Source organism: Anabrus simplex, chromosome 3 (assembly GCF_040414725.1).
Source record: "Anabrus simplex isolate iqAnaSimp1 chromosome 3, ASM4041472v1, whole genome shotgun sequence".
NCBI classification, from domain to species: Eukaryota; Metazoa; Arthropoda; class Insecta; order Orthoptera; family Tettigoniidae; genus Anabrus; species Anabrus simplex.
In genome coordinates this window covers 436,551,873-436,578,037 of record NC_090267.1, presented here as the reverse complement: position 1 = coordinate 436,578,037, position 26,165 = coordinate 436,551,873, and the positions used below count along the sequence as shown (strand labels likewise).

The following is a 26,165-nucleotide window of genomic DNA, read 5'->3' as shown; positions in this document are numbered from 1 at the left end:
GCCTCCTCCACCTCCACCTCAGCCAGAGGCCTCCCAGAGGTCTCCTCCACCTCCCGCGGGAAATTTGAATTTGTAAACAAAGCCACGTGCTTTTTGACAGCTGTCATCGACAACAACGCAACGCTAACCTCAGTACTGCCATCTTGACGGGCCTAAACCTCACTAGTGCCAACTTAACCTCACTAGCGTGAGGTAAACAAAGCCACGTGTTTTTTGACAGCCACGTGCTTTTTTGACAGCTGTCATCCGCCATCTTTAAACCACAAAGCACTGTGCCGCCCTCTATATCGCAGTAGCTGCAAAATTCGTCACCTGTCATCGGCAGTGCTGCCATCTTGACGGGTCTAAACCTTAGTGCTACCAACTTAACCTAACTAGCGCGAGGTAAACAAAGCCACGTGTTTTTTGACAGCTGTCATCCGCCATCTTTAATCCATAGAGCACAGTGCTGCCCTCTTTAGCTACTTACCTTTGAAATGTGGTGGCGGATAATTTGAAAAATGCTTTTTGACACCAGCCATCTTGCATCGCAAACCTCAGTGCTGCCCTCTTTAGCTAGATACCTGTGGTAGCAGACAATTCCACGTGACAGCAGCCATCTTTAATCAAGAGAGCACCGTGCTGCCCTCTATGTGGTGGTGGCAAATTGAAAAATTCCACGTGCTCTTGTTTGGAAACAAACTCACGTGCTTTTTTGACAGCTACCATCCACCATCTTTAATCAACAGAGCACAGTGCTGTACTCTTTAGCTAGATACCTTTGAAATGTGGTGGCGGCAATTTGAAAAATTCCATGTGCTCTTGTTGGGAAACAAAGCCACGTGCTTTTTTGACAGCTGTCATCCGCCATCTTTAATCAATAGAGCACTGTGCTGCTATCATGCGGGCAATTTCGTTAGCTGTCATCCGCCATCTTTAATCCAGAGAGAACAGTGCTGCACTCTATGTGGTGGCGGTAAATTCCATGTGCTTTACAAACCTATGTGCTTTTCTGACAGCTGTCATCCGCCATCTTTAATCAATAGAGCACTGTGCTGCTATCATGCGGGCAATTTCGTTAGCTGTCATCCGCCATCTTTAATCCAGAGAGAACAGTGCTGCACTCTATGTGGTGGCGGTAAATTCCATGTGCTTTACAAACCTATGTGCTTTTCTGACAGCTGTCATCCGCCATCTTTGAGAACAGTGCTGCACTCTATGTGGTGACGGCAAATTCCACGTAGAAACAAAGCCATGTGCTTTTTTGACAGCTGTCATCCGCTATCTTTAATCACCGTGCTGCCCGGTGGCGGCAAATTCCACGTGCTCTTGTTTGGAAACAAAGCCATGTGCTTTTTTGACAGCTGTCATCCGCCATCTTTAATCACCGTGCTGTCCCCTCTTTAGCTACTTACCTTTGACAGCCGTCATCCGCCATCTTTAATCACCGTGCTGCCCGGTGGCGGCAAATTCCACGTGCTCTTGTTTGGAAACAAAGCCATGTGCTTTTTTTACAGCTGTCATCCGCCATCTTTAATCACCGTGCTGCCCGGTGGCGGCAAATTCCACGTGCTCTTGTTTGGAAGCAAAGCCATGTGCTTTTTTGACAGCTGTCATCCACCATCTTTAATCACCGTGCTACACTCTATGTGGTGGCGGTAAATTCTATGTGCTTTACAAACCTATATGCTTTTCTGACAGCTGTCATCTGCCATCTTTAAGCTGTAAATCCCTCGATTCTCGACAGATTCTTAATCCGAGTTCTTTGACGTCAGGAAGGGCAACCGGTCGAAAACCATAGTGTATGAGGCTAGATACTGCTAGTTTTGCATCAGGGAGGGCGACTAGTCTTAAAAACAAATTCTTGCGATTTAAAATCTTAGTTTTGCGTCAGGAAGGGCATCCGGCCGTAAAACAATAGTTCGTGATTTAAAATCTAAGAAGTGCATCTAGCTGTAAATCCCCGATTCCCCGTGTTAGACGTTGTAAAACAGATTCTTAATCCGAGTTGTCAGGAAGGGCAACCGGTCGTAAAACTATGGTGTATGAGGTTAGATACTGCTAGTTTTGCATCAGGAAGGACAACTCAACACATTCATGTGATTTAAACACATTTTTATCCTCAAGAGAATCGAACCCGAGACTACCGGGTGAGAGGCATGCATACTGTAGGCTATAGATTTGTTCTACAGTCCTCGAAGTATCGGCACAGTCATTCTGAGCGAGTTGTGTGGAATGCGTGTGTTAGCTGAAATTGTACACGTATCTTCCGGCTCGACCTTGAACGAGGACACGGCATGCTGATCAGCGGCTTGTAACTCGCGAACGTCTTCTTAGCCGAGTAGCATGTAAGCTCTTAAAACACAGTACTAATTAAGGTTGTAAAATATTCTGAAATAGTCCTCCTCTGTAGTGCAGTAGTTAGTGTGATTAGCTGCTACCCTCGGAGGTCCGAGTTCGATTCCTGGCTCTGCCACGGAATGTGTAGCATTTAGCCTATGTAAGTTCCTAACGTAAACTATCATGATTGTACGGAGAGGTTAAAACACACACAGTGCCTACTCCTATCCAAAGAACCTGCACGGTACCGGCATGTAGGCTTCTCCTGGTGAAGGAGCTTGCACATAGTTTAACGCCTCCTATCAACAGCCCTTACTTAATGCTGGCTTTCTTGCACACCCCGCCTCACACCATAGTTTTACGACCGGCTGCCCTTCCTGACTAGGATTTTAAATCGCAGTATACGTGATAAATTTGTTGTAGCGGGTTTTATAACTAGATATCCCGGTACCGACACATAGCCTACTCCCGCTGAAGAAGCCTGCACAAGGCTTATTGCCTCCATCCGACAAATGAATCACCGTCAAGTCTTGTACTCAAAAAATCATTTTCGAAGGAGTCTGCACAAGGTTTAACGCCCCCATCAACAGCCCTTACTTAATGCTAGCTTTCTTGCACACCCCGCCTCACACTATAGTTTTACGACCGGCTGCCCTTCCTGACTAGGATTTTAAATCGCAGTATACGTGATAAATTTGTTGTAGCGGGTTTTATAACTAGATATCCCGGTACCGACACATAGCCTACTCCCGCTGAAGAAGCCTGCACAAGGCTTATTGCCTCCATCCGACAAATGAATCACCATCAACACTCTTGTACTCAAAAAATCATTTTCGAAGGAGTCTGCACAAGGTTTAACGTCCCCATCAACAACCCTTACTTATAGCTAGCTTTTTTGCACACCCCGCCTCACACCATAGCTTTATACGGCCGGTTGCCCTTCCTGACTAGGATTTTAAATCGATATCCCGACATAGCCTACTCCTACCGAAGAAGCCAGCTTAACACCTCCATCCAACAAATGAATCACCCTCAAACACTCTTCAATCATTCTCGCTACTTCGGAAGATAGCGGGTTCGAACTGGAAGCCGTAAATGTTAGGCGAGGGACCTGCGTGATCGTCATTGCATGATCTAGCCGGATGCCCTTCCCGACGGTATAAGTTGCTAGGATTTGAATCGCGTACCCCGACTAGAAGAAGCCTGCACATAGCTTAACGCCTCCATCCGACGAATGAATCACCCTCAACACTCTCCAATCATTCTCGCTACTTCGGGGATAGCGGGTTCGAACTAGAAGCCGTAAATGCTAGGCGAGGGGCCTGCGCGATCGTCATTACATGATCTAGCTAAATGTAGTTTTAGCCCAATACCTTTAAGTGCCTACAGGTAAGGAATACCGCGGATGTAGCTTAGTACCCTCCCGTTTAAGTCCAGAAGTCGAGGATCGCGCGCTAACTTTCCAAGGCTCGATCCACTGCAGAACTCTTAAATTCTGACACCTCGGCGTCAACAGGAGGTTCGATTCCGGCTTAAATACGTCAGCCTGCGGGACTACAGGAGTGCTCTTGTTGCATAAACACTTCGTTCCGACTGTACTGCAGTTGTCAGCGATTTTCACATCCGCTTGGTAACAAGCAGCATATTTACTCGCTGCAGTCTGCGTGAAGTGCTCACAGTTCTCTGTATGCGTTTATCACGTACACATCTCCCGTCTAAGTACTGTCTGCTGTGAATATTATTCTTCAGCCTTTATCTTAAGGTAAGCTAGAACTGTTAGTTACTGTCTGCAAAGCAACTTCTACGCTAGGTAATAGACATCTACATTCATATATGTTTGATCTTTTCTTTTTAGGTACCGTTCGAGTTACAGGCTTGAAAGTACGCATTTTATTCATCCGAGTAACAGTCTGCAGCACATGCATTTTTAAGGTATGTTTTCGAACTTTGAGTTGTAAAGATAACTAGGCTAGCTGATACACCCTACACTACATTCATATATGTTTGTTCTTTTCTTTTTTAGGTACCGTTCGAGTTACAGGCTTGAAAGTACGCATTTTATTCATCCGAGTAACAGTCTGCAGCACATTCATTTTTTTTAAGGTATGTTTTCGAACTTTGAGTTGTAAAGATAACTAGGCTAGCTGATACACCCTACACTGCATTCATATATGTTTGTTCTTTTCTTTTTAGATTCGACCAGAATATTATCATTCAAGTTTCAGGCTTGAACGCACGCATTTTATTCATCCGAGTAACAGTTTGCAGCGCGAAGATTTTAAGGTATGTCTGACCTCTATTCGTTGAAACTTGGTTTCTTCTAAAACATCGTAACTTTAGTCTATTGATAAATAGTTGTTCTCTTTAATCCTCACGCTATAGACGAGGTGCGTACATAGCTATGTCTGCCCTCAACAGGCTGAAACTTGGTTTCTTCCGTAACTTTAAGCTATTCATAAATAATTGTTCTCTTCAACCTACATACTATAGACGTGGTATAATTTCAAACACGCACACATAGCTATGTCCGTCCTCAACAGGCTTAAACTTGGTTTCTTCCGAACATCGTAACTTTAAGCTAATCATAAATAGTTGTTCTCTTTAATCAACATACTATAGACGTGGTATGATTTCAAACACGTACACATAGCTATGTCTACCCTCAACGGGCTGAAAGTTGGTTTCTTCTGTAACTTTAAGCTAATCATAAATAGTTGTTCTCTTTAATCTACATACTATAGACGTGGTATAATTTCAAACACGTACACATAGCTATGTCCGTCCTCAACAGGCTTAAACTTGGTTTCTTCTGTAACTTTAAGCTAATCATAAATAGTTGTTCTCTTTAATCTACATACTATAGACGTGGTATAATTTCAAACACGCACACATAGCTATGTCCGTCCTCAACAGGCTTAAACTTGGTTTCTTCCGTAACTTTAAGCTATTCATAAATAATTGTTCTCTTCAACCTACATACTATAGACGAGGTGCGTACATAGCTATGTCCGTCCTCAACAGGCTTAAACTTGGTTTCTTCCGAACATCGTAACTTTAGTCTATTGATAAATAGTTGTTCTCTTTAATCTACATACTATAGACGTAGTATAATTTCAAACACGCACACATAGCTATGTCTGCCCTCAACAGGTTGAAAGTTGGTTTCTTCCGAACATCGTAACTTTAAGCTAATCATAAATAGTTGTTCTCTTTAATCAACATACTATAGACGTGGTATGATTTCAAACACGTACACATAGCTATGTCTGCCCTCAACGGGCTGAAACGTGGTTTCTTCTGTAACTTTAAGCTAATCATAAATAGTTGTTCTCTTTAATCTACATACTATAGACGTGGTATAATTTCAAACACGCACACATAGCTATGTCCGTCCTCAACAGGCTGAAACTTGGTTTCTTCTGTAACTTTAAGCTAATCATAAATAGTTGTTCTCTTTAATCTACATACTATAGACGTGGTATAATTTCAAACACGCACACATAGCTATGTCCGTCCTCAACAGGCTTAAACTTGGTTTCTTCCGAACATCGTAACTTTAGTCTATTGATAAATAGTTGTTCTCTTTAATCTACATACTATAGACGTAGTATAATTTCAAACACGCACACATAGCTATGTCTGCCCTCAACAGGTTGAAAGTTGGTTTCTTCCGAACATCGTAACTTTAAGCTAATCATAAATAGTTGTTCTCTTTAATCAACATACTATAGACGTGGTATAATTTCAAACACGTACACATAGCTATGTCTGCCCTCAACGGGCTGAAACTTGGTTTCTTCTGTAACTTTAAGCTAATCATAAATAGTTGTTCTCTTTAATCTACATACTATAGACGTGGTATAATTTCAAACACGCACACATAGCTATGTCCGTCCTCAACAGGCTTAAACTTGGTTTCTTCTGTAACTTTAAGCTAATCATAAATAGTTGTTCTCTTTAATCTACATACTATAGACGTAGTATAATTTCAAACACGCACACATAGCTATGTCTGCCCTCAACAGGTTGAAAGTTGGTTTCTTCCGAACATCGTAACTTTAAGCTAATCATAAATAGTTGTTCTCTTTAATCCTCATACTATAGACGTGGTATAATTTCAAACACGCACACGTAGCTATGTCTGTCCTCAACAGGTTGAAACTTGGTTTCTTCCGAACATCGTGACTTTAAGCTAATCATAAATAGTTGTTCTCTTTAATCAACATACTATAGACGTGGTATGATTTCAAACACGTACACATAGCTATGTCTGCCCTCAACGGGCTGAAACTTGGTTTCTTCTGTAACTTTAAGCTAATCATAAATAGTTGTTCTCTTTAATCTACATACTATAGACGTGGTATAATTTCAAACACGCACACATAGCTGTGTCCGTCCTCAACAGGCTTAAACTTGGTTTCTTCTGTAACTTTAAGCTAATCATAAATAGTTGTTCTCTTTAATCTACATACTATAGACGTAGTATAATTTCAAACACGCACACATAGCTATGTCTGCCCTCAACAGGTTGAAAGTTGGTTTCTTCTGAACATCGTAACTTTAAGCTAATCATAAATAGTTGTTCTCTTTAATCCTCATACTATAGACGTGGTATAATTTCAAACACGCACACGTAGCTATGTCTGTCCTCAACAGGTTGAAACTTGGTTTCTTCCGAACATCGTAACTTTAGTCGTTCTCTTCAATCCTCATGCTATAGGCCTAACTCACAGCCATGTCCAACCTCTATAGGTTGAACATCGCAACTTTAGGCTAATCTCTATTGGTTGTTCTCTTTTCAGATGTTTCCCTGCTCGCAGTGTGATATAACTTTTACAAGAAGAGATGCCCTTACACGGCATTTACAAATCAAACATGGAGAAGCGTCTACGTTCACCTGCGAGCAGTGTGAGGCATCGTTTACAAGGCGAGATAACTTCATGCGCCATATGAAATCAAAACACCCTAGCATAACATCTGCTTTATGTGATGTTTGCGGGCTGTACTTCGCTAATGTAGAGCAATACCAGGCTCACTTAGCAGAGGTACATCAAATATCTACTTGCCCTCAGGTAGTAGTAGGGAAAAAGCGTGCAGCTACTGATGTAGCTGTAGAAAGTACTAGTAGTAAAAAACCTAGGAAAAATGAACTTCAAACTATTCACTGCGAGCACTGTAACACTGATGTACCATCTTCGCATTTTCAGGGACACTTACGGAGTAATGCGCATAAAAATAATGCGTGTAGAAGTGGTAGTAACGCAAACATCGAGGAAATTAATACAGCATTTAAAAGTAGGATTGCTAGTTACCGAATTCGCACCAGTCAAAAGTTTCATAGCACTTCAAACTTTTTAAATTGCGTTCAACCGGATGTACAACAGCTTCTTGCTAAATCTTTGTCCAATCATAGTTTATTTAAAGTTAATTTTGAACTTTTCGCCTTGTACATTAAAAGCACGGATGAATCCGAAATAACGGACATTAAATCATTTAATACGAAGAATTTTGTCATAAGTGAGTCGACTAATTTTGGTGATGTACTTAGGGATGTCTCTAACATTATTTCAACTAAGAGCGAGGAATTTCAGGAAAAGGAATCAGGGTGGGCTTTAGTTGAGATAATGTATCTAGAAGTTAACATCAATAAGTACAATCCTATGCGTGGATCTTCGCACATCGAGCTGCCGACATGGATTCAGCAAAGAAAAGCTGTTGTAAACATCCAAAACAATGACGAAGCATGTTTTGCATGGGCGGTGATGTCGGCTTTAAATCCTGCGAAATCAGACGTAGCTAAGAGAACATCATCCTATCCACACTATTCAACGCAGCTAAATTTCGATAGTATAGAATTTCCTGTGCAGATAAAGGATATTAAGCGCTTTGAGGAACTAAATAACATTAGTATTAATGTGTATGGTGTAGAGAAAAAGTCTGTAGTAGGTCCTCTGTATTATACATGTCATAAGAAGAGTACTCACGTTAATTTACTCTATATTGAAAACAGTGAGAATAGCCACTTTTGCTGGATTAAAAATCTGAGTAGACTTGTTGGCAGTCAGTTGTCAAACAGGTGTAACAAAAACTGGCTATGTGATGGATGCTTGCAGTATTTTAGAACTGAAGATCAGTTAACGAAGCATTCCAAGAATGACTGCAATCATGTACGTACAGAGATACCTACTACAGGCAATAATGTTTTAAAATTTACAAATTTTCACAAGCAGATGTGGGTACCGTTCGTGATTTATGCAGACTTTGAAGCCATCCTCACGCCATGCAACACATGCTCACCTAATCCTGACAACTCTTTCACTAATACTACGCACATGCATGTCCCGTATAGCTTCGCGTATTACATCAAGTGTAGTTACGATAGTACGCTTAACAAGTTAGAGCTGTATCGAGGACATGATGCTGCTAAAGTATTTTTAGAAAGACTTGAAAGTGATGCAGTTCGTCTCGGTCGTATTCTGAATAGTAATATTCCTATGAAGCCACTCACCGAAATTCAGTTAAATGATCATGAACGTGCTACAAAGTGTAGCATTTGTGATGGGGAATTTTCCGAAAATGACCCTAAAGTTTTTGATCATGATCATTTAACTGGTTTCTACAGATGTGCCGCTCATTATAGCTGTAATCTTAAATATAGAGTTCCTAAATTTATCCCTGTAATTTTTCATAACTTATCTGGTTACGACTCTCATTTCATCATTTCACAATTTGGAGCTTCGGATGAAAAAGTAGATATAATCCCTCAGAATAAAGAGCGGTACATTGCGTTTGCAAAGTCTGTAAAAGTAGATGCTGAGCATTCTATAAAACTGAGATTCCTTGACTCGTTTCGCTTTATGGCGAGTAGCCTCGATAAACTTTCTAGTCATTTACAGCCTGAACAATTTACGGAAATTCGACGCGTTTTCCCTGAAGAAGCGCAGTTTAATTTACTTCGGCGTAAGGGTGTTTTTTGTTACGAATATCTCGACTGCTTAGATCGCCTCGAAGAACGTGCCTTACCATCGAAACAATCCTTTTACAGCTCGCTGAATTCAGCAGATATTAGTGATGATGACTATTTACATGCACAACATATCTGGGAGCAGTTCCACATTCAAACGCTAGGTGAATACTCCGATTTATATTTAAAGACAGATGTACTTTTGTTAGCTGGTGTTTTTGAAAATTTTCGCTGTGTTTGCATGAACACCTACAGCCTTGACCCATGTCAGTATTTTACTGCACCTGGGTTAAGTTGGGACGCGATGTTAAAATACACGCGTGTGAATTTAGAGCTGCTAACTGATATCGATATGGTGCACTTTATAAAAGCATCCATTCGAGGCGGTCTGAGTCAGTGCAGCGGACGATATTCGAGGGCTAATAATAAGTACATGCCGAGTTTCGATTCTAGTCAGGAATCTCGGTATATCGTTTACCTCGATGCTAATAATCAGTATGGGTGCGCGATGAGCCAGCATCTACCGGTGAGTGGTTTCCGCTGGCTGACGCAGTGCGAAATTGATGCTTTACAGCTACACGCCCTAGGCGATGAAGCTGATAAAGGTTATTTCCTCGAAGTTGACTTACAGTATCCTAAAGAGTTACACATTTCTCATAATGACCTACCGTTCTGCCCTGAAAATATGAAGTCCCCGTACATTGCATCAACGACGAAAATGCTCATTGCTAATTTATGCGATAAATCTAAGTATATCATTCATTACCGAAATTTAAAACAGTGTTTGCAGCATGGTTTGAAGTTATCCAAAATTCATCGCGTACTAGAATTTAATCAGTCACCGTGGCTAAAGCCATATATCGATCTGAACAATAATTTAAGAACGAATGCGGTTAACGAGTTTGAAAAAGATTTCTACAAGCTCATGAATAACAGTGTGTTTGGTAAGACTATGGAGAATGTTGACAAACGCGTTGATGTAAAATTGATTACAAACTGGGATAATATTAAGAAAAGGTATGGTGCTAACTATTTAATAAGTAAACCAAATTTCCACAGCTGCACCATCATACATGAGAATTTAGTTATTATACAGATGAATCGTGTCAGGGTTAAGTATGACAAACCTACCTACGTCGGCTTCACAGTACTTGAATTGGCTAAAACACTCATGTATGAATTCCATTACGATTATATGATGAAGAAGTACGCGCATAATGCGCAATTGCTCTACACAGATACCGATTCGTTTATTTATCAAATCAAAACTGATGACTATTACAATGATATAAAGCCAGACTTGGGTAGGTTTGATACGAGTAACTATCCTGCAGATAATCAATATCATCTACCGCTAGTGAACAAAAAGGTTCTAGGTAAAATGAAAGATGAATGTGCTGGGAATATTATCGATTCATTTGTAGGTACTAAATCCAAGTCATATTGCATAAAACTCTTAAATGAATTACAAATAAAGAGATTGAAGGGGGTTAAAAAGAATGTCGTTCAGAATCAGCTAAGTTTTGAAAACTATAACAATTGCATTAAAAGTAATCCACCTGTTTTGCATAAGCAAATGTCTGTCATTAGAAGCAAGAAGCACCAGTTGTACACTCATTTAATTAGTAAGGTAGCCCTTAATAGCGATGATTGTAAACGGTTTGTCATCCCAAATTCTACCAACACGCTAGCCTGGGGGCATAGTAGTATTGATAAGTACTACTTTACATAAACATTATGCTAGAGGTGTGTGTACTTACGTTACGCTGTCTTACATCACAATTCGGGAGAGGTACGCTGAGAGTGTAGTACGGCAAGTTTAAACTTGTACATTCAAGAATTGCATCGAGAAGTACGCAAGCATCACTGGGGTAAAATGATTCAAGATAAAACTTGTACATACAAGATGTAAATAAATAATGTAGAATTAGCATATTCTTTTATTTTAGGTTAGGTATCACCTTCCTCCCGCTCCTTATTTGCAAGATAGAGTTTTTGTTTATTACTCATAGAAGAAGAAAGAAGGTGATGAGCAGATTCGTAAGTATGTTATTGTCTAGCTCATGTTGAGAAGAGATTTTTTTTTCTAAACAGTGTTTGATTGCAATGCAGTGCCAAACAAGAGCACGTGGAATTTGCCGCCACCGGGCAGCACGGTGATTAAAGATGGCGGATGACAGCTGTTAAAGGTAAGTAGCTAAAGAGGGGACAGCACGGTGATTAAAGATGGCGGATGACAGCTGTCAAAAAAGCACATGGCTTTGTTTCCAAACAAGAGCACGTGGAATTTGCCGCCACCGGGCAGCACGGTGATTAAAGATGGCGGATGACGGCTGTCAAAGGTAAGTAGCTAAAGAGGGGACAGCACGGTGATTCAAGATGGCGGATGACAGCTGTCAAAAAAGCACATGGCTTTGTTTCCAAACAAGAGCACGTGGAATTTGCCGCCACCGGGCAGCACGGTGATTAAAGATAGCGGATGACAGCTGTCAAAAAAGCACATGGCTTTGTTTCTACGTGGAATTTTGCCGTCACCATATAGAGTGCAGCACTGTTCTCAAAGATGGCGGATGACAGCTGTCAGAAAAGCACATAGGTTTGTAAAGCACATGGAATTTACCGCCACCACATAGAGTGCAGCACTGTTCTCTCTGGATTAAAGATGGCGGATGACAGCTAACGAAATTGCCCGCATGATAGCAGCACAGTGCTCTATTGATTAAAGATGGCGGATGACAGCTGTCAAAAAAGCACGTGGCTTTGTTTCCCAACAAGAGCACATAGAATTTTTCAAATTGCCGCCACCACATTTCAAAGGTATCTAGCTAAAGAGTACAGCACTGTGCTCTGTTGATTAAAGATGGTGGATGGTAGCTGTCAAAAAAGCACGTGAGTTTGTTTCCAAACAAGAGCACGTGGAATTTTTCAATTTGCCACCACCACATAGAGGGCAGCACGGTGCTCTCTTGATTAAAGATGGCTGCTGTCACGTGGAATTGTCTGCTACCACAGGTATCTAGCTAAAGAGGGCAGCACTGAGGTTTGCGATGCAAGATGGCTGCTGTCAAAAAGCATTTTTCAAATTATCCGCCACCACATTTCAAAGGTAAGTAGCTAAAGAGGGCAGCACTGTGCTCTATGGATTAAAGATGGCGGATGACAGCTGTCAAAAAACACGTGGCTTTGTTTACCTCGCGCTAGTTAGGTTAAGTTGGTAGCACTAAGGTTTAGACCCGTCAAGATGGCAGCACTGCCGATGACAGGTGACGAATTTTGCAGCTACTGCGATATAGAGGGCGGCACAGTGCTTTGTAGTTTAAAGATGGCGGATGACAGCTGTCAAAAAAGCACGTGGCTGTCAAAAAACACGTGGCTTTGTTTACCTCACGCTAGTGAGGTTAAGTTGGCACTAGTGAGGTTTAGGCCCGTCAAGATGGCAGTACTGAGGTTAGCGATGCGTTGTTGTCGATGACAGCTGTCAAAAAGCACGTGGCTTTGTTTACAAATTCAAATTTCCCGCGGGAGGTGGAGGAGGCATCTGGGAGGCCTCTGGCTGAGGTGGAGGTGGAGGAGGCATCTGGGAGGCCTCTGGCTGAGGTGGAGGTGGAGGTGGCCTCTGGGAGCCTGAGGTGGAGGTGGCCGCAGAACCATCCAATTATACTACTTTGATGACCTGGAGAAGACGTCGGTTTCAATCGGACGAGGAAGTGCAAGAGATGGTGCGGTTGTGGATCCGTCAGCGACCTACCTCTTGCTACAAAACTGGAACTGATCGTCTCATTTCCAAGTAGGATAAATTTATTAACGCTTTTGGTAATTATCAGGGTTAGGATTTTTAGGTGAACATTTCAGATGAAAAAAGGAAGGAAAAACGTGCTCAAATAAGGTTAAAAAAAGGACAAAAACGTGCTGGTTTATTAAACTAATTCAACGATTTCTCTTTCCTCTATTCTAGTTTATTGAATTACAAAAAAGTACATCAAATTATCACTCATCAAAAGAAGGAAAATAATATGAAGCTCTTGTACTTCAAGACATAAAGCTTCTCTACATTATAAAAATAAGTTTGTTTCTATTAGGAGATAGAATGTAGATGCTAAAGCTTCTTTCGACATCCACAGAAAACAGTGGGACAAACCTTGTATTCACTCAGAATGGCAACTCTACAATTGTGGTGAATTCCTCAATGTCTGGATTATTCTGAAGACTAGACTCAAGTTTGTCTTTGGCAAAGCCATCTAACTGCTATCTCACGAAAGTAAAAATATCTCATTGCTTTTCCTTTTCCAGACCTTGTTCTTCTAATCGTTTAATAACTGCAGTCAGGTACTTGTAACTATGGACAAAATATAGTTCTGTCTGCAAATGATGTATTTTCTCCGCTAACAGAAGTTGCTGTTCCTTTGAAATTGTACCTGCGTCGACTTGATCCAAAGAAACCACAAACTCTCTAATTTTGTCAAAATACTCACACAAATACTCACACAACACTCAATCCACGATCCCCAGCGAGTAATGACCGGGAAATTTGGAAGGGGTAGGGCAGTGGTTTACCTGTAGGCAATAACACGACTCGGAGCTTTCAGTAGAATCTTCTTCAGGGCAGAGATGAATTGATTTGCGATGTCGTATTCGTTCCTGATGGATTTAAACACCCTGTGAAGGGCATGAACCAAGCATGTCACATGCTTCAACTTAGGAAATAAAAGTGTCAATTGGTTAACAGCTGAAACCATGTATGGAGTCTGGTCCTTAACCACAAGAAGAAGTTTTTCAAACTCGATACCAGTAGGCAGAGTTTTTGGCAGAAGTCCATAATTGACTGCATTACTGTACTGGCACTGGCGTTCTGCATCTCATACATTTTTAAAAACATGGGCTTAACGTTCTCCCCTGCTAAGGGAAAATCTAAAATGTTCCAAACAGATCGTTCTATTGAGTCGATGGTTTCATCCACAATGATTCCCACATCGCAATCAGACACTTTCTCCTTGATTCTTTGTATGGCTTCCTGGTAAACAGGCTCCATGTAGTTTTTTCTTAAAGTACTATCATCGGGCATTGACATCTTTGTGTATTTTTCAAAAAATCCCTTGAGGGCTGGATGGTTCACCTTATTGAGTGGAATTCCTGCTTGTGTAAGAGTTGCACACAAATCAATTTTAATTCCTTTAAATTTTGGCCTTATTTTAAGAACTCTATTGAAACGCATTTCGCAATAAAGGTTGCCGCGATTTGTTTGCTTGAAGTTGATGATTAGAGCTGGAGATGTGTTGTTTGATGCGATCTCGCTGGTTTTTTTCATCTAACAAAATTCTTGAATCACAAATAGTACAACGCATAACAGTTCCATCAGTGTCTATGAAATCTTGTTTGAATTCCTGAGCCAGAGCAATAAATCGGGCACTGGACACATTTGGCATGGTAAAATGTAGTAGTACACTCGTTTAGTAATGTAACAAAGTGCTAACACCAGTTCACTTGCTAACTCAGTGCGACTATCACACAACCCAATCTTGCACTCACTCGCTCACTTGCTGTCCACACTCTCTTAGTCCGGCTCCATGGCTAAATGGTTAGCGTGCTGGCCTTTGGTCACAGGGTTCCCGGGTTCGATTCCCGGTAGGGTCGGGAATTTTAGCCATAATTGGTTAATTTCGCTGGCACGGGGGCTGGGTGTATGTGTCGTCTTCATCATCATTTCATCCTCATCACGACGCCCAGGTCGCCTACGGGTGTCAAATCAAAAGACCTGCATCTGGCGAGCCGACCTTGTCCTCGGACACTCCCGGTACTAAAAGCCATACGCCATTTTTTTCACACTCTCCTATCACACCGCGACAGTTACCAGAATGTTCCCATTCATGGTGGAACTGCAGTTTCAGCGATTTCCGGTAGCTTCGAGCAGAACCCAGTCTCAATTCTCGGAACTACGCGGGTGCGGTTGCTCACATCTCTGCGTCACCAACCTCCGCCTCCATGCGAACAGATGACGTCTCTCACAGTAATAAACTCACATTCTCGAACAGCAGGCTATTGATTCTGGTGGGATAGAATCACGCATTGTCAATTGCATTATTGCGGGCTACATTAAAGCGGTAAAGCGAGAGAAAGAGGTTTTGCCGAACACACAATTATTTTCCATTGTTGCAGGTGTGCTTTCAACTCCCGTGCGGTGTTTACTGAAAGAGATAGGCTTACTATTCGCACGTACACAGCAAGCTGAGGAGACGTGAACTAAAATATTTTATATTGATTACAAATCTTATAGAATAACTTAAATTAAACTTAAAAGAAAATAGGGGTAAAGGGGCGGTTATGGGCATGGTTGGGGGGGGGGGGAATATAAAGGTCCCAAAAAAGGGAAAAAGGTGCGTGAAAAATGCCTCTTTTCGCAACTAGAAACAAAATTTCACACTGTGATATCTTTCCGAACAGTTTATTTTACCCTAACAAAAAAGGTGCGCACCTAAAAATCCTAACCCTGGGAATTACTTTTGAATAAAACCATGCCATGGTCACATTGTAGCAGGTGTTCGGTTTTCATTTGAGTGACCCTTATACAAACCCTGTGGATACCCACAACAAGCATATCTATAGGAACAAATGTGTCTGGGAAAAATGTACCTACGAGGAACTTACAAAATACCATACGCACATTCCTTTATTGAGCGACTGTACAGTACATTTTAGTGTAGAATGCGTTATTCGTGAGAGCCTCCGTGGCTCAGGCAGCAGCGCCTCAGCCTCTCATCACTCGGTTCTGTGATTCAAGTCCCGATCACTCCATGTGAGATTTGTGCGGGATAAAGCGGAGGCGGGACAGGTTCTACTTCCGATCTCCGGTTTTCCCAGTCATCTTTCATTCCAGCAACATTTCATTAACCATTGCCCCAGAGGAGTGCGACAGGCTTCGGCAGCCGACACAATTCCTACCTTCGCCGCTAGATGGGGCTTCATTCATTCCATTTTTGACCCGTCGAATGACTGGAAACAGGCTGTGGATTTTCATTACGTTATTACGGACTTTCTAGACCGGTGCAGCTATCTCGCCGTCAGATAGCTCTTCGCTTGTTTTCGCGTAGACTGGGTGGACCTGGAACCAGCCCTCAGACGCAGGTAAAAGTCCTTCGCATGGTCGGGAACCGAACTCGGGATCTCCAGTTAAGACTCAGGTTCAGTACGCTGTTATGTTATGTAATATCTAAAGAATCAAGCGAAGACCCCAGGGGAAAAGGGGGGATGTCCACTTTTTTCGATTGTCATATTTTTATTCCAAAACATACTAGACGCTGAGCAGTTTGTTGCTCTCTATGGCACAGGGGAAGAAGGCTCATAGTTTTCATGCAATTGCTAGTTGAAGGTTCCTTGTGCAGGGAAACAAGATGGCAAATCCATTGTGAACAATGAAATAAGGGGTCACTGATTATACTCATACTGTGTTCCTTGTGCTTAGTTTGGAGGGAAACAAGCTTTCATTATAAATCCTCAACCGATTGTTGACAGAGCATTTTCTTCAACAATCTCTTACGGTAGAATACCTCAATTATTGGCTCGCTGTTGAATCGAAATGATGTGTGACAAAATAACTGAGTCTGCTTGTTATAAACCCAGGAAGAGAAATAAGTATGTGATGCTTCAAATAAATTAAGAGCTCAGAGTTATAAAATTGGTGAGGAATGCAGCTGCAAAAACAGTAAGTTACAAGCTTGTGACATACAGAGAATTCGTGATTTTAATGCGTTGGGTGACTGGAATACACAAGATGCTCACCTGGCGGGCATGATTACATTCCAGTGGATAACACGACGAAAGAGCAGGAAGAATGAGGATGAAGCACGATGCTTCGTATTCCTACAGAATACGGAGAACTGACGAAGATGCATACTTGTTGATATTTTGGTATGTCAGAAAGACTTCTTATTCCTTCACGGAATAAATAAAAATGATTGCAAACTATTCAGCGCTCTTTGAAATGTTGTGGGTTAGCACCTAATGGCAGAGGGAAGCACAGAAATTGACCACATAACTTCCAGCGGCCATTCACGATAGTATTTGCTATCATATCAAGTCCCAAAAGGGCCGATAAAGCCACTACTCAGTTGAGAAGTGTCTAAAGTTTACCTTCCTGATGATCTTATGATAAAGAAAATGTATGAAATCTATTGTGAGATGTTCAGTGAGGATCGAGGGAGTTACGAAACCTATAGAACTATATTTCCTACTGAGTTTAACACATTGTTTGGCTACCCTAGACCGGACACATGCAGTACCTGCGACGAGTATGCATTCAGTACCGAATTCTACAACCTGTCAGTGGAAGAGGTGGACAGGAAGGCCGAAATTGAAATTTTTAGTAGTCGAGAAGAAAGTATTCCTTTTAAAAGCACGGACATTTTATCAGCGAAAACGCAAATCCATAATCCGAAGCAGGAAGTCGGAAGAAGTCGAGAGCTTAGTGATGGACTACCAGAAGCACTGTCGAACATATCATCTAACATAGTGTACTACAAGCGCCAGTTTTCATTCTACGTATTCAATGTTCACCGGCTCTCGGATTCTAAATCAGTTTTCTACATGTACACAGAAGTTACAGCTAGAGAAGGTGCTAATGAGGTAGTATCCTTTATGGACCACTATTTTCAGGTTGAATTATCTGCTTATGTTAACCACCTTGAACTGTTTTGTGACACGTACAGAGGCCAAAACAAGAATTATACCTTGATAAGATATCTCCATCACACGGTGCATGAAAAGAAGAGGTTCAGGTCTGTTCGTGACACATTTACCGATTCGAGGCCATTCCTACCTGGAATGTGACGAAAAACATGGGACTAATGAATTCAAAATCACTAACTGAAATGCCTGAAGACTGAAACAACGTAATCAGGAGTGCACGATCAAAACATCATTTCGAGTTAAAGAAGTTGACTATTCGATGGTACGAGACAGGACCATGTTCCTAGTATCATTCTACCTGAAGAAGTGCCCTTTTCAATCAAGGCCCATCTGGGAGTTGCGAATAGGGGAGAACCATCCACGAATGATATTTCATAGGGACACTTACAATGGTATCTGGTACTCTCCTGTGATACGGCCCCCGCGAAGGAAGCGCCCTATGAGTGCACAACTATCAGAGAGAGAATCGCTGTACCCTGACAGAGCATATAATGGTAAAGATATTAATTTATTTTACATTGTAAGTTCATAAGACCTTCAGACACGACTTCGCATTTTTTGTTACATTTTAGATGATTTGCCGATAACACAAGAGAAATGGTGAGATATGCAGGCTTTAAAGGTTTGGTGTGGAGCTGAATCCCAGAAGTTCTACGCAGAATTTCCAACAAGGTGAATTTTCATGAAATGAGGCATTCGAAAAGAAAACCATTGTTTATTTCTGTGAAAACTGTTGTATGAAGTAGATCATTTTGTGATTTCAGAAGTATTGGTGGGATGTGATTTGTTTTGCAATGATTTATGTAATACAAGGTCATGTTCTATTGGTGGCTCTTTGAGAGTTTTATATTTTTAGGTACAGTGAGCCTCGTTTATTCATAGTTGGTCTTGTCAAAGACTCCTTTTTCCCCAGTAGAGTGAAACGTTAAGTTAGTTTTCCAACTATTGACCTTCTAATAAGTAATTATTGTCCTTGCAACTTTTCACCATAGATTAGTATATTATAGTTCATACATAGAATAAATATGAGGTACTCTTCTTTCAAGTGTGTTTTTCCTTTCTTTTTTGCTCTATTAATTTATAGGCCTTTTCTGTCATTCCATAAGTTATGTATTTTACCTTGCTGTCTAATTGTTTTTCTCTTTTCTGTAATTTTACATTGTTCATGGCCAAATGTCCTGAATACGAATGTTGTAATAATAATAATAATAATAATAATAATAATAATAATAATAATAATAATAATAATAATAATAATAATAATAATAATAATAATAATAATAATAATCCTGCATTCTGCGCAAATGAAATCATAAATAAAGCTTTGTGTGTTCCGAAAAGGACCATTCACTAATAATAATAATAATAATAATAATAATAATAATAATAATAATAATAATAATAATAATAATAATAATAAATATCTTCTTTTCTTCTTTTTCTACCGCTTTTCCCACAGCTCTAGGGTCGCGAGTGCGAAATGTGTCGCACATGTGGATTTGGCCCTGTTTTACGGCCGGATGCCTTTCCTGAAGCCAATCCTATATGGAGGGATTTAATCACTTTTGCGTGTTTCTGTGGCGGTTGATAGTGTTGTATGAATATGAAGAGGAAAGTGTTGGGACAAACACAAAAACCCAGTCCCCGGGCCAGAATAATTAATCAGAATCGACTAAAATCGAACCAGGGACCCTCTGAACCGAAGGCCTCAACAATGACCATTCAGCCAATGAGTCGGACAATAATAATAATAATAATAATAATAATAATAATAATAATAATAATAATAATAATAATAATAATATATACGTGACTCGAGACCGATCTACTCCTGTTAACTTCTTGGATAAACACGGAGCAATACAGCCTGCGGAAAAATTATTTCCTAAAATAAAGGAATGTTTAGCAGGCACAAATATTATTGTGAACATAGGAACCATAGATCTGTGGTGAATAGTTTTGGCTGTCTACCTCCCAGAAGACGAGTGTAAACGAACTATACGGGTTTTTTCCCCGATCATCTCTCAGGTACTGTACGTTTGTCCATTTTCATTGTCACCGTCATCATCATCATCATCGTCTTCAGATCCAGTTTCTCGGGTGTGGTGTACAAGCTCGCACCACTTATTCCAACCAGAATATAGTTTCTGTTCCTTTATGTCCTCCCACTTGAAACTACTCTTGCAGACCTTCGATTTCACTGTATCTATCCATCGGTTCCTTGGCCTCCCTTTTGGATTCTTCTTTCTCATTTCTCTGGCAAAGTAATTCCTTGCTGTTCTCCTTCTGCCTATCCTTATTACATGCCCAAACCATTATAGCCCGCGTCTTCCTAAAAGCTCGGTAACAGGTATTTTGATGCCAGCCTTCTTCCAGTTTGTTTCATCTCTGATCTTGTCTTTCCTGGTCTTTTGGTTCCTTGTTCTGATGATGTATTTCATTTGTGTTGTCGAATTTTATTATTAGCCTTGTTATGTAGGTTAACTGTTTCGAGTCCGTAGGTGAGAATGGTAATGAAGTAGGATTTTCTTTATATATCTACATACGTACATAAAATAACATGTCCTGACTGACTGACTGACTGACTGACTGATTCATCATTGCCGAGCCAAAACTACTGGGTGTAAAAAAAATGAAATTTTGGGGATACATTTATATTAGAGTATAGGTGCTCAGTAAGGGAGAATTTTGATATGAAAATCAGGAAAAATCAGGAGATACAATTGGTCAAAACTGCTTATTCTGCATGTCTTGCACATACAGCAGTACTATGGTATATATTATAATCCCAAAAACTAAAGGTGTTAGAGACATGAAAGTTGGTATTTGGAAACTCCTTTATAAATGAAGAAAAAACTCGTTTTCGAAAAATACATTTAAAGGCTAAAAGAATTTAAAAATTAGTTGAAATATGTGTATGAGCCAAAGATGTTACAGACGTGAAAATTGGTATTTTGAATCTCCTTCAAAAATATGGAAACGTGTATTTTTTGTTTCCGGAAAATCGACTTAACGGGAAGGGGGGTGAAAATAAGTAAACGAGTTGAATTCTGTTTAAGAGGATAGTTATATCTTAAAAACTGAAGATGTTACAAACGTGAATGTTGGTATTTTGAATCTCCTTTAAAAATAATTTAATTTAATTTAGTGTCCTGTTTTTAGGACGAAAATATGATGGAAATGCTAGTACCAATATTATTGAATATCCTAACAGTTTGAACCCTATTGTACACGAGTATATTAGGGTTATATAGTACCAGGACTAATACAGCCTGAAATGCCTACAGTGTTTCCTAAAACAACTGTTTTTGTTGGAAGTAAAGTTCGTTTTTGTAGCTTCGCAATCTCTGGAATGCTAATTTTCAGCTACATGACTCAAACCGCGCAGTGAACTCTCACGGTAATTTAAAAAAGTTCGTGGTAAGTTTTTATATAAAGATGTAGCATAATCCGTATGGGTTTAAGAGATCCTTTATACTGTATTGTTATACTCTGTACATATGACCAATAGACGTTGTTATACGTAGTATAGGGTTGGCATCACGAAGGGCACCCAGCCGTAAAACTGTGTCAAGTCTGAAAAACTTAAAAAATACCAAGAAGAAGAAGAAAGTTACACGTAGTTCCAAACTGATCAATTAGAAAGATATTCGTGAATGCCTAATCGTAAGTGTTCGATTATACCGTGTTCCCCGAGATAAGCCCATCCTTTCTTCCGTTCTCTGAGGCTAGGGTTTCTCTTAAGTCCTTTGTGTCTGATTTCCCTATGACAACTCTTGTTTACTTCCGATCTCGACATTATGAAGCCGAAGATCACGATATTAGGCTCCTTAAACATTACGACCACTACCAATCCTGTACAGTACTGTAACCACAAATTTAAAAATTGCTAATAATAATAATAATAATAATAATAATAATAATAATAATAATAATGGCGTGTGGCCTCCGAAGAGGCCTGGTGCAAGTCTTTTGTTTGACGCCGTAGGCGACCTGCGCGTCGTGATGCGGATGAAATGATTATGAATACGACACATCCAACCCAGCCCCCGGGCCAGCGAAATTAACCAATAATGGTTAAAATTCCCGACCCTGCCGGGAATCGTACCCGGGACCCCTGTGACCAAACGCCAGCACGCTAACCATTTAGCCATGGAGCCGGGCTAGATATTGCTGAACTTCTTGAAATCATCAATCTAAACTTGAAAATGTCAAACCTACGTGTTCATAATACCTTTTTATTGTCAGCTATTACAACAATTATCACTATCGCATAAAATGCACTATCAATACAAAATTATGGGATATTAAACGCTGGTGTTATCAAAGACGTCTCCTTTATTGGCCCTGCCCCTGTCCAGTGTACTAACAGTAATTATCTAAGGAAGATATGAAACATTTAATAGCATGAGTTAGTCTTATAACTTTCTCTTCGACGATTAATCCCGGCTGTAGTGAATGACATCTGAGGGGTGGTTAAACGCGACAACTTCGTATCTCCAGAACGAATAAAATTCAGCCACCCTGGTGTCTGTTACAGATCGTTATCAGTCGGTGTGGACGCTAAACATATTATATTCGTTTTAAATGTAATTTCGGACATAGTACTCTTTTATCTTCATGCACTTTCCACAATATGTTTTATCCCGTGGACCTGTCCTTACTTGTTTCTTGAACCAATGTCGAAGACCCTCCTCCACTGCTGTTAACCAGAGTGGTACATTTTGAAGTCATGAGAAAATCAAGAATTCTGCGTGGTATTCAGATTTTTTACATTTACATTTTTTTACAATTTGCTTTACGTTGCCCAGACACAGAGAGGTGTTGTGGCGACGATGGGATACGAAAGGGCTAGGAGTGGGAAGGAAGCGGTCGTGTCCTTAATTAAGGTACAGCCCCAGCATTTGCCTGGTGTGAAAATGGGAAACCACGGAAAACCATCTCCAGGGCTGCCGACAGTGGGGTTCGAAACCACTATTTCTCGAATGCAAGCCCATAGCCGCGCGACCCCAACCTTACGGCCACTTGCTCGGTATATTCTTATTTTAGGCATTCGAGAGAAAGAGAGAATTTTTCAAATTTGGAACACAGCTCTGCATTTGACCTCAGGCGACATAGGCCTACGCCCTCAGAATTCTGTTGACGTGGGCCGAGGCTACTTCGTAGAATTTCCTCTCTTTTGTTTATTTTATTTGGATCCTCTCTATCTCACTGTGGCGAATGAGAGGTCAATCACTTGGCAACATTTATTATTATTATTATTATTATTATTATTATTATTATTATTATTATTATTATTATTATTATCATACGTCTCACTAACTAATTTTACGGTTTTCGGAGACGCCGGGATGCAGGAATTCTGTATCGTAGTTCTTTTACGTTTTACGTACGTTTTAGTGAATACTGACACTGGGCTGGCGTATTTGAGTACCTTCAAATACCAGCCACGATTCAACCAGCCAAGTTGGTCTCAGAAGGACAGCACTCTACCGATTGAGCTTCTTGGCCTGACGACTATAACGATATTATGTTTACAAATATTCACGCTTTTATTTGCTTCCTGCACATTTCTGAAATCTGGACTTCCTCTTTGACGGTTACAGAAAGCGAAGACATTGCCGTGAATAACCGTGTGTTTGGCTTTGATAATATGAAAGTGGCTGAGGTATGAGTGATGTTAGTAATGCCAATCCTTATGCAGTGTGCTATGAACAGTGTGAAAATGTCGCACATAGAGTCGGTTGGTGCACGCATTTCAGTGGGCTTGCCAGACTGATTTGCAATAGCAACTTCTGGTCCAGTGAGGAAAGCAACGGGAAACTACCTTACTCCTCATTTCCCTAGTACGCCTCTCCAGTGACACTTAGGCAATCTATGACGGCTAATGCTGGACCTGTTGAGGATACAACCAGCCTTCGGGCTGCATACCCAACATACATACAACATTATCAAATCAACCAGTGGGAATCGAACCGCAACCACCGTTTAGATGGGCATGACAGCTGTCTCGTTCATTTGTCGTCAATCTAGCGATCTTTGCATAGATCACTTGTACTGAAATAAATAAATAAATAAATAAATAAATAAATAAATAAATAAATAAATAAATAAATAAATAAATAAATAAATAAATAAATAAATAAATAAATAAATAAATAAATCCGAAAAGCAGGGATCCACTTCGAGTACAATAACCGCTTGAAAGGCATCCCCGCAGAGAATGACTGCGGAAGCGAAAGTGAAAGCATTTAGTAAAATCTGGGTCAGAACGTCTGACAAGTGTAGAGAGCAGTCTGGCAGAACCTCACTTTAAATACTCCAGCTGATTCAAGAATGCGTCAAATAATATCTCGTAAACACGGTGATAAAAGTATTAGTACATTAATAATGATCTGCTATAGGCCAACCCGATGATAAAATAACGTATAAATAGCCTACATCGTATTACAAATACAATACATTTCGTTCTGCACTTGGTTATGAGAGTGTTTAGGAGTTGTAGTAAGGATGTAAAGGAGAGGGCATATAAGTCTCTGGTAAGACCCCAACTAGAGTATGGTTCCGGTGTATGGGACCCTCACCAGGATTACTTGATTCGAGAACTGGAAAAAATCCAAAGAAAAACAGCTCGATTTGTTCTGGTGATTTCAGACAAAAGAGTAGCGTTACGAAAATGTTGCACAGTTTGGGCCGGGAAGACTTGGGAGAAAGGAGACGAGCTGCTCAACTAAGCGGTATGTTCCAAGCTGTCAGTGGAGAGATGGGGTGGAATGACATCAGTAGTTCACTGAGACATTATTTAATTTTTGTAAACCATTGGCATGTGGGTGCTTTGTTTCGTCCGTTTAATCATCTCACATTATGAGATGACGGTCTGCTTATTTTAACGAATATTAATTATTATACTGTATAACTCCAACAAATTGAGACAGACGTTGTAATACTAATGGAGTTATTAAACAAACTGTAAAGAATAATAAGGTATGCTAGGATAATAATAATAATAATAATAATAATAATAATAATAATAATAATAATAATAATAATAATAATAATAGCCCCAAACTGTTTCATCTACTGATGACAGAATATACAACCTACAGTCGCTCAAAACAGAATGAGTGCATGGCACTGTAATTTCCTCACAGGTACACTTTTCTCGCAAACAATTCAACCTATAGATATAAAGTTTGTTATGGGTATCCACAGGTCTGTATCTACATGGAAGGCGAATTATAACTTATAATTATTAAAATTAAGTCTGATAAGATGTAAGGAATATACAATACCATGCGCTCATTCTTTTTTAAATGATATATTTTTATCCAAGAACTGTTCGTTGTTAGGGATAAATATAAACAACTTCTATTTGCTCCATGCAAGATCATGGACCACAGCAGCCCATTCACGAAAATCACGTAAATAACTCATAATAGTCAATAAATCAGGAAGCAATAATATATAACCTGAAAAACAAGGCGTCTGCAAAGCGGGAGTATCCCTTCCTCCATTGATTACCTTTTCCGTTTCCTCTTCCTGTACCAATCCATGGTTCACGGTTCTCCTGCTGATGTGCAGGTGGCTTTGGCTGGTCCGATGCCTCATAGCAAGGCGGGCGAACACTAAACGCACGGCACCGCGCACAACCTCTCCCGTCAATGTCTGTTTCTACACTGATGTGGGTGTGAGTGTGAGAGAGCCAGCAACATACACAACCGACAGTCCTTGCTTCCGCCACACAACACCGTCTCCACAGCAAGCCTATTATTCTTTTATTTTTATTCTTGTTATCATTAGGCGCATGCGTTCTAAATCTCGCTCACAAAACTAACTTTTAGGCCACCGTTCAGCACACATTCTGAACGATAATAATGAAAATACCAAAATCATTTTTTTATCTGTTATTTCCATTCCGTTGCGTGATAACTCTCAGCAGGACACGTGTGTGCAGCGTGAAGGTCGCTCGGAAACTGGCTAGGTAGCAACAAGTTCTCCCCTCTTTCTCGCCCTAGACAATGAAACAAACCCAGCTGAGTGAAGAAATAGCTCAGACTATAGGTGACAATGTTCACCACTTTGCCAACGCCCTGTGAGTGTACTTGGCGGCGTACAGCGCCTCCTTTCACTAGGATGACTAGCTCTGTATTGATGTATGTAATCTTTCCGCTAGAGGGCATCCCACAATCTTAGATGTATAATG

The 26,165-nt window shown here is 40.4% G+C and overlaps 1 protein-coding gene across 1 annotated transcript in view; it reads right to left on the bottom strand.

Annotated features, from left to right (window-relative positions):
- Cln7 (CLN7/MFS domain-containing 8) overlaps positions 1 to 25,957 on the bottom strand; it is a 243,250-nt gene extending 217,293 nt beyond the window's left edge. Inside the window, exon 1 of the mRNA XM_067143485.2 lies at positions 25,484 to 25,957. Within this exon, the coding sequence (XP_066999586.2) occupies positions 25,484 to 25,515 (32 nt within the window). The 5' untranslated portion in view covers positions 25,516 to 25,957. The remainder of the gene's footprint in view (positions 1 to 25,483) is intronic.
- Between the last annotated feature and the right edge of the window lie 208 nt (positions 25,958 to 26,165).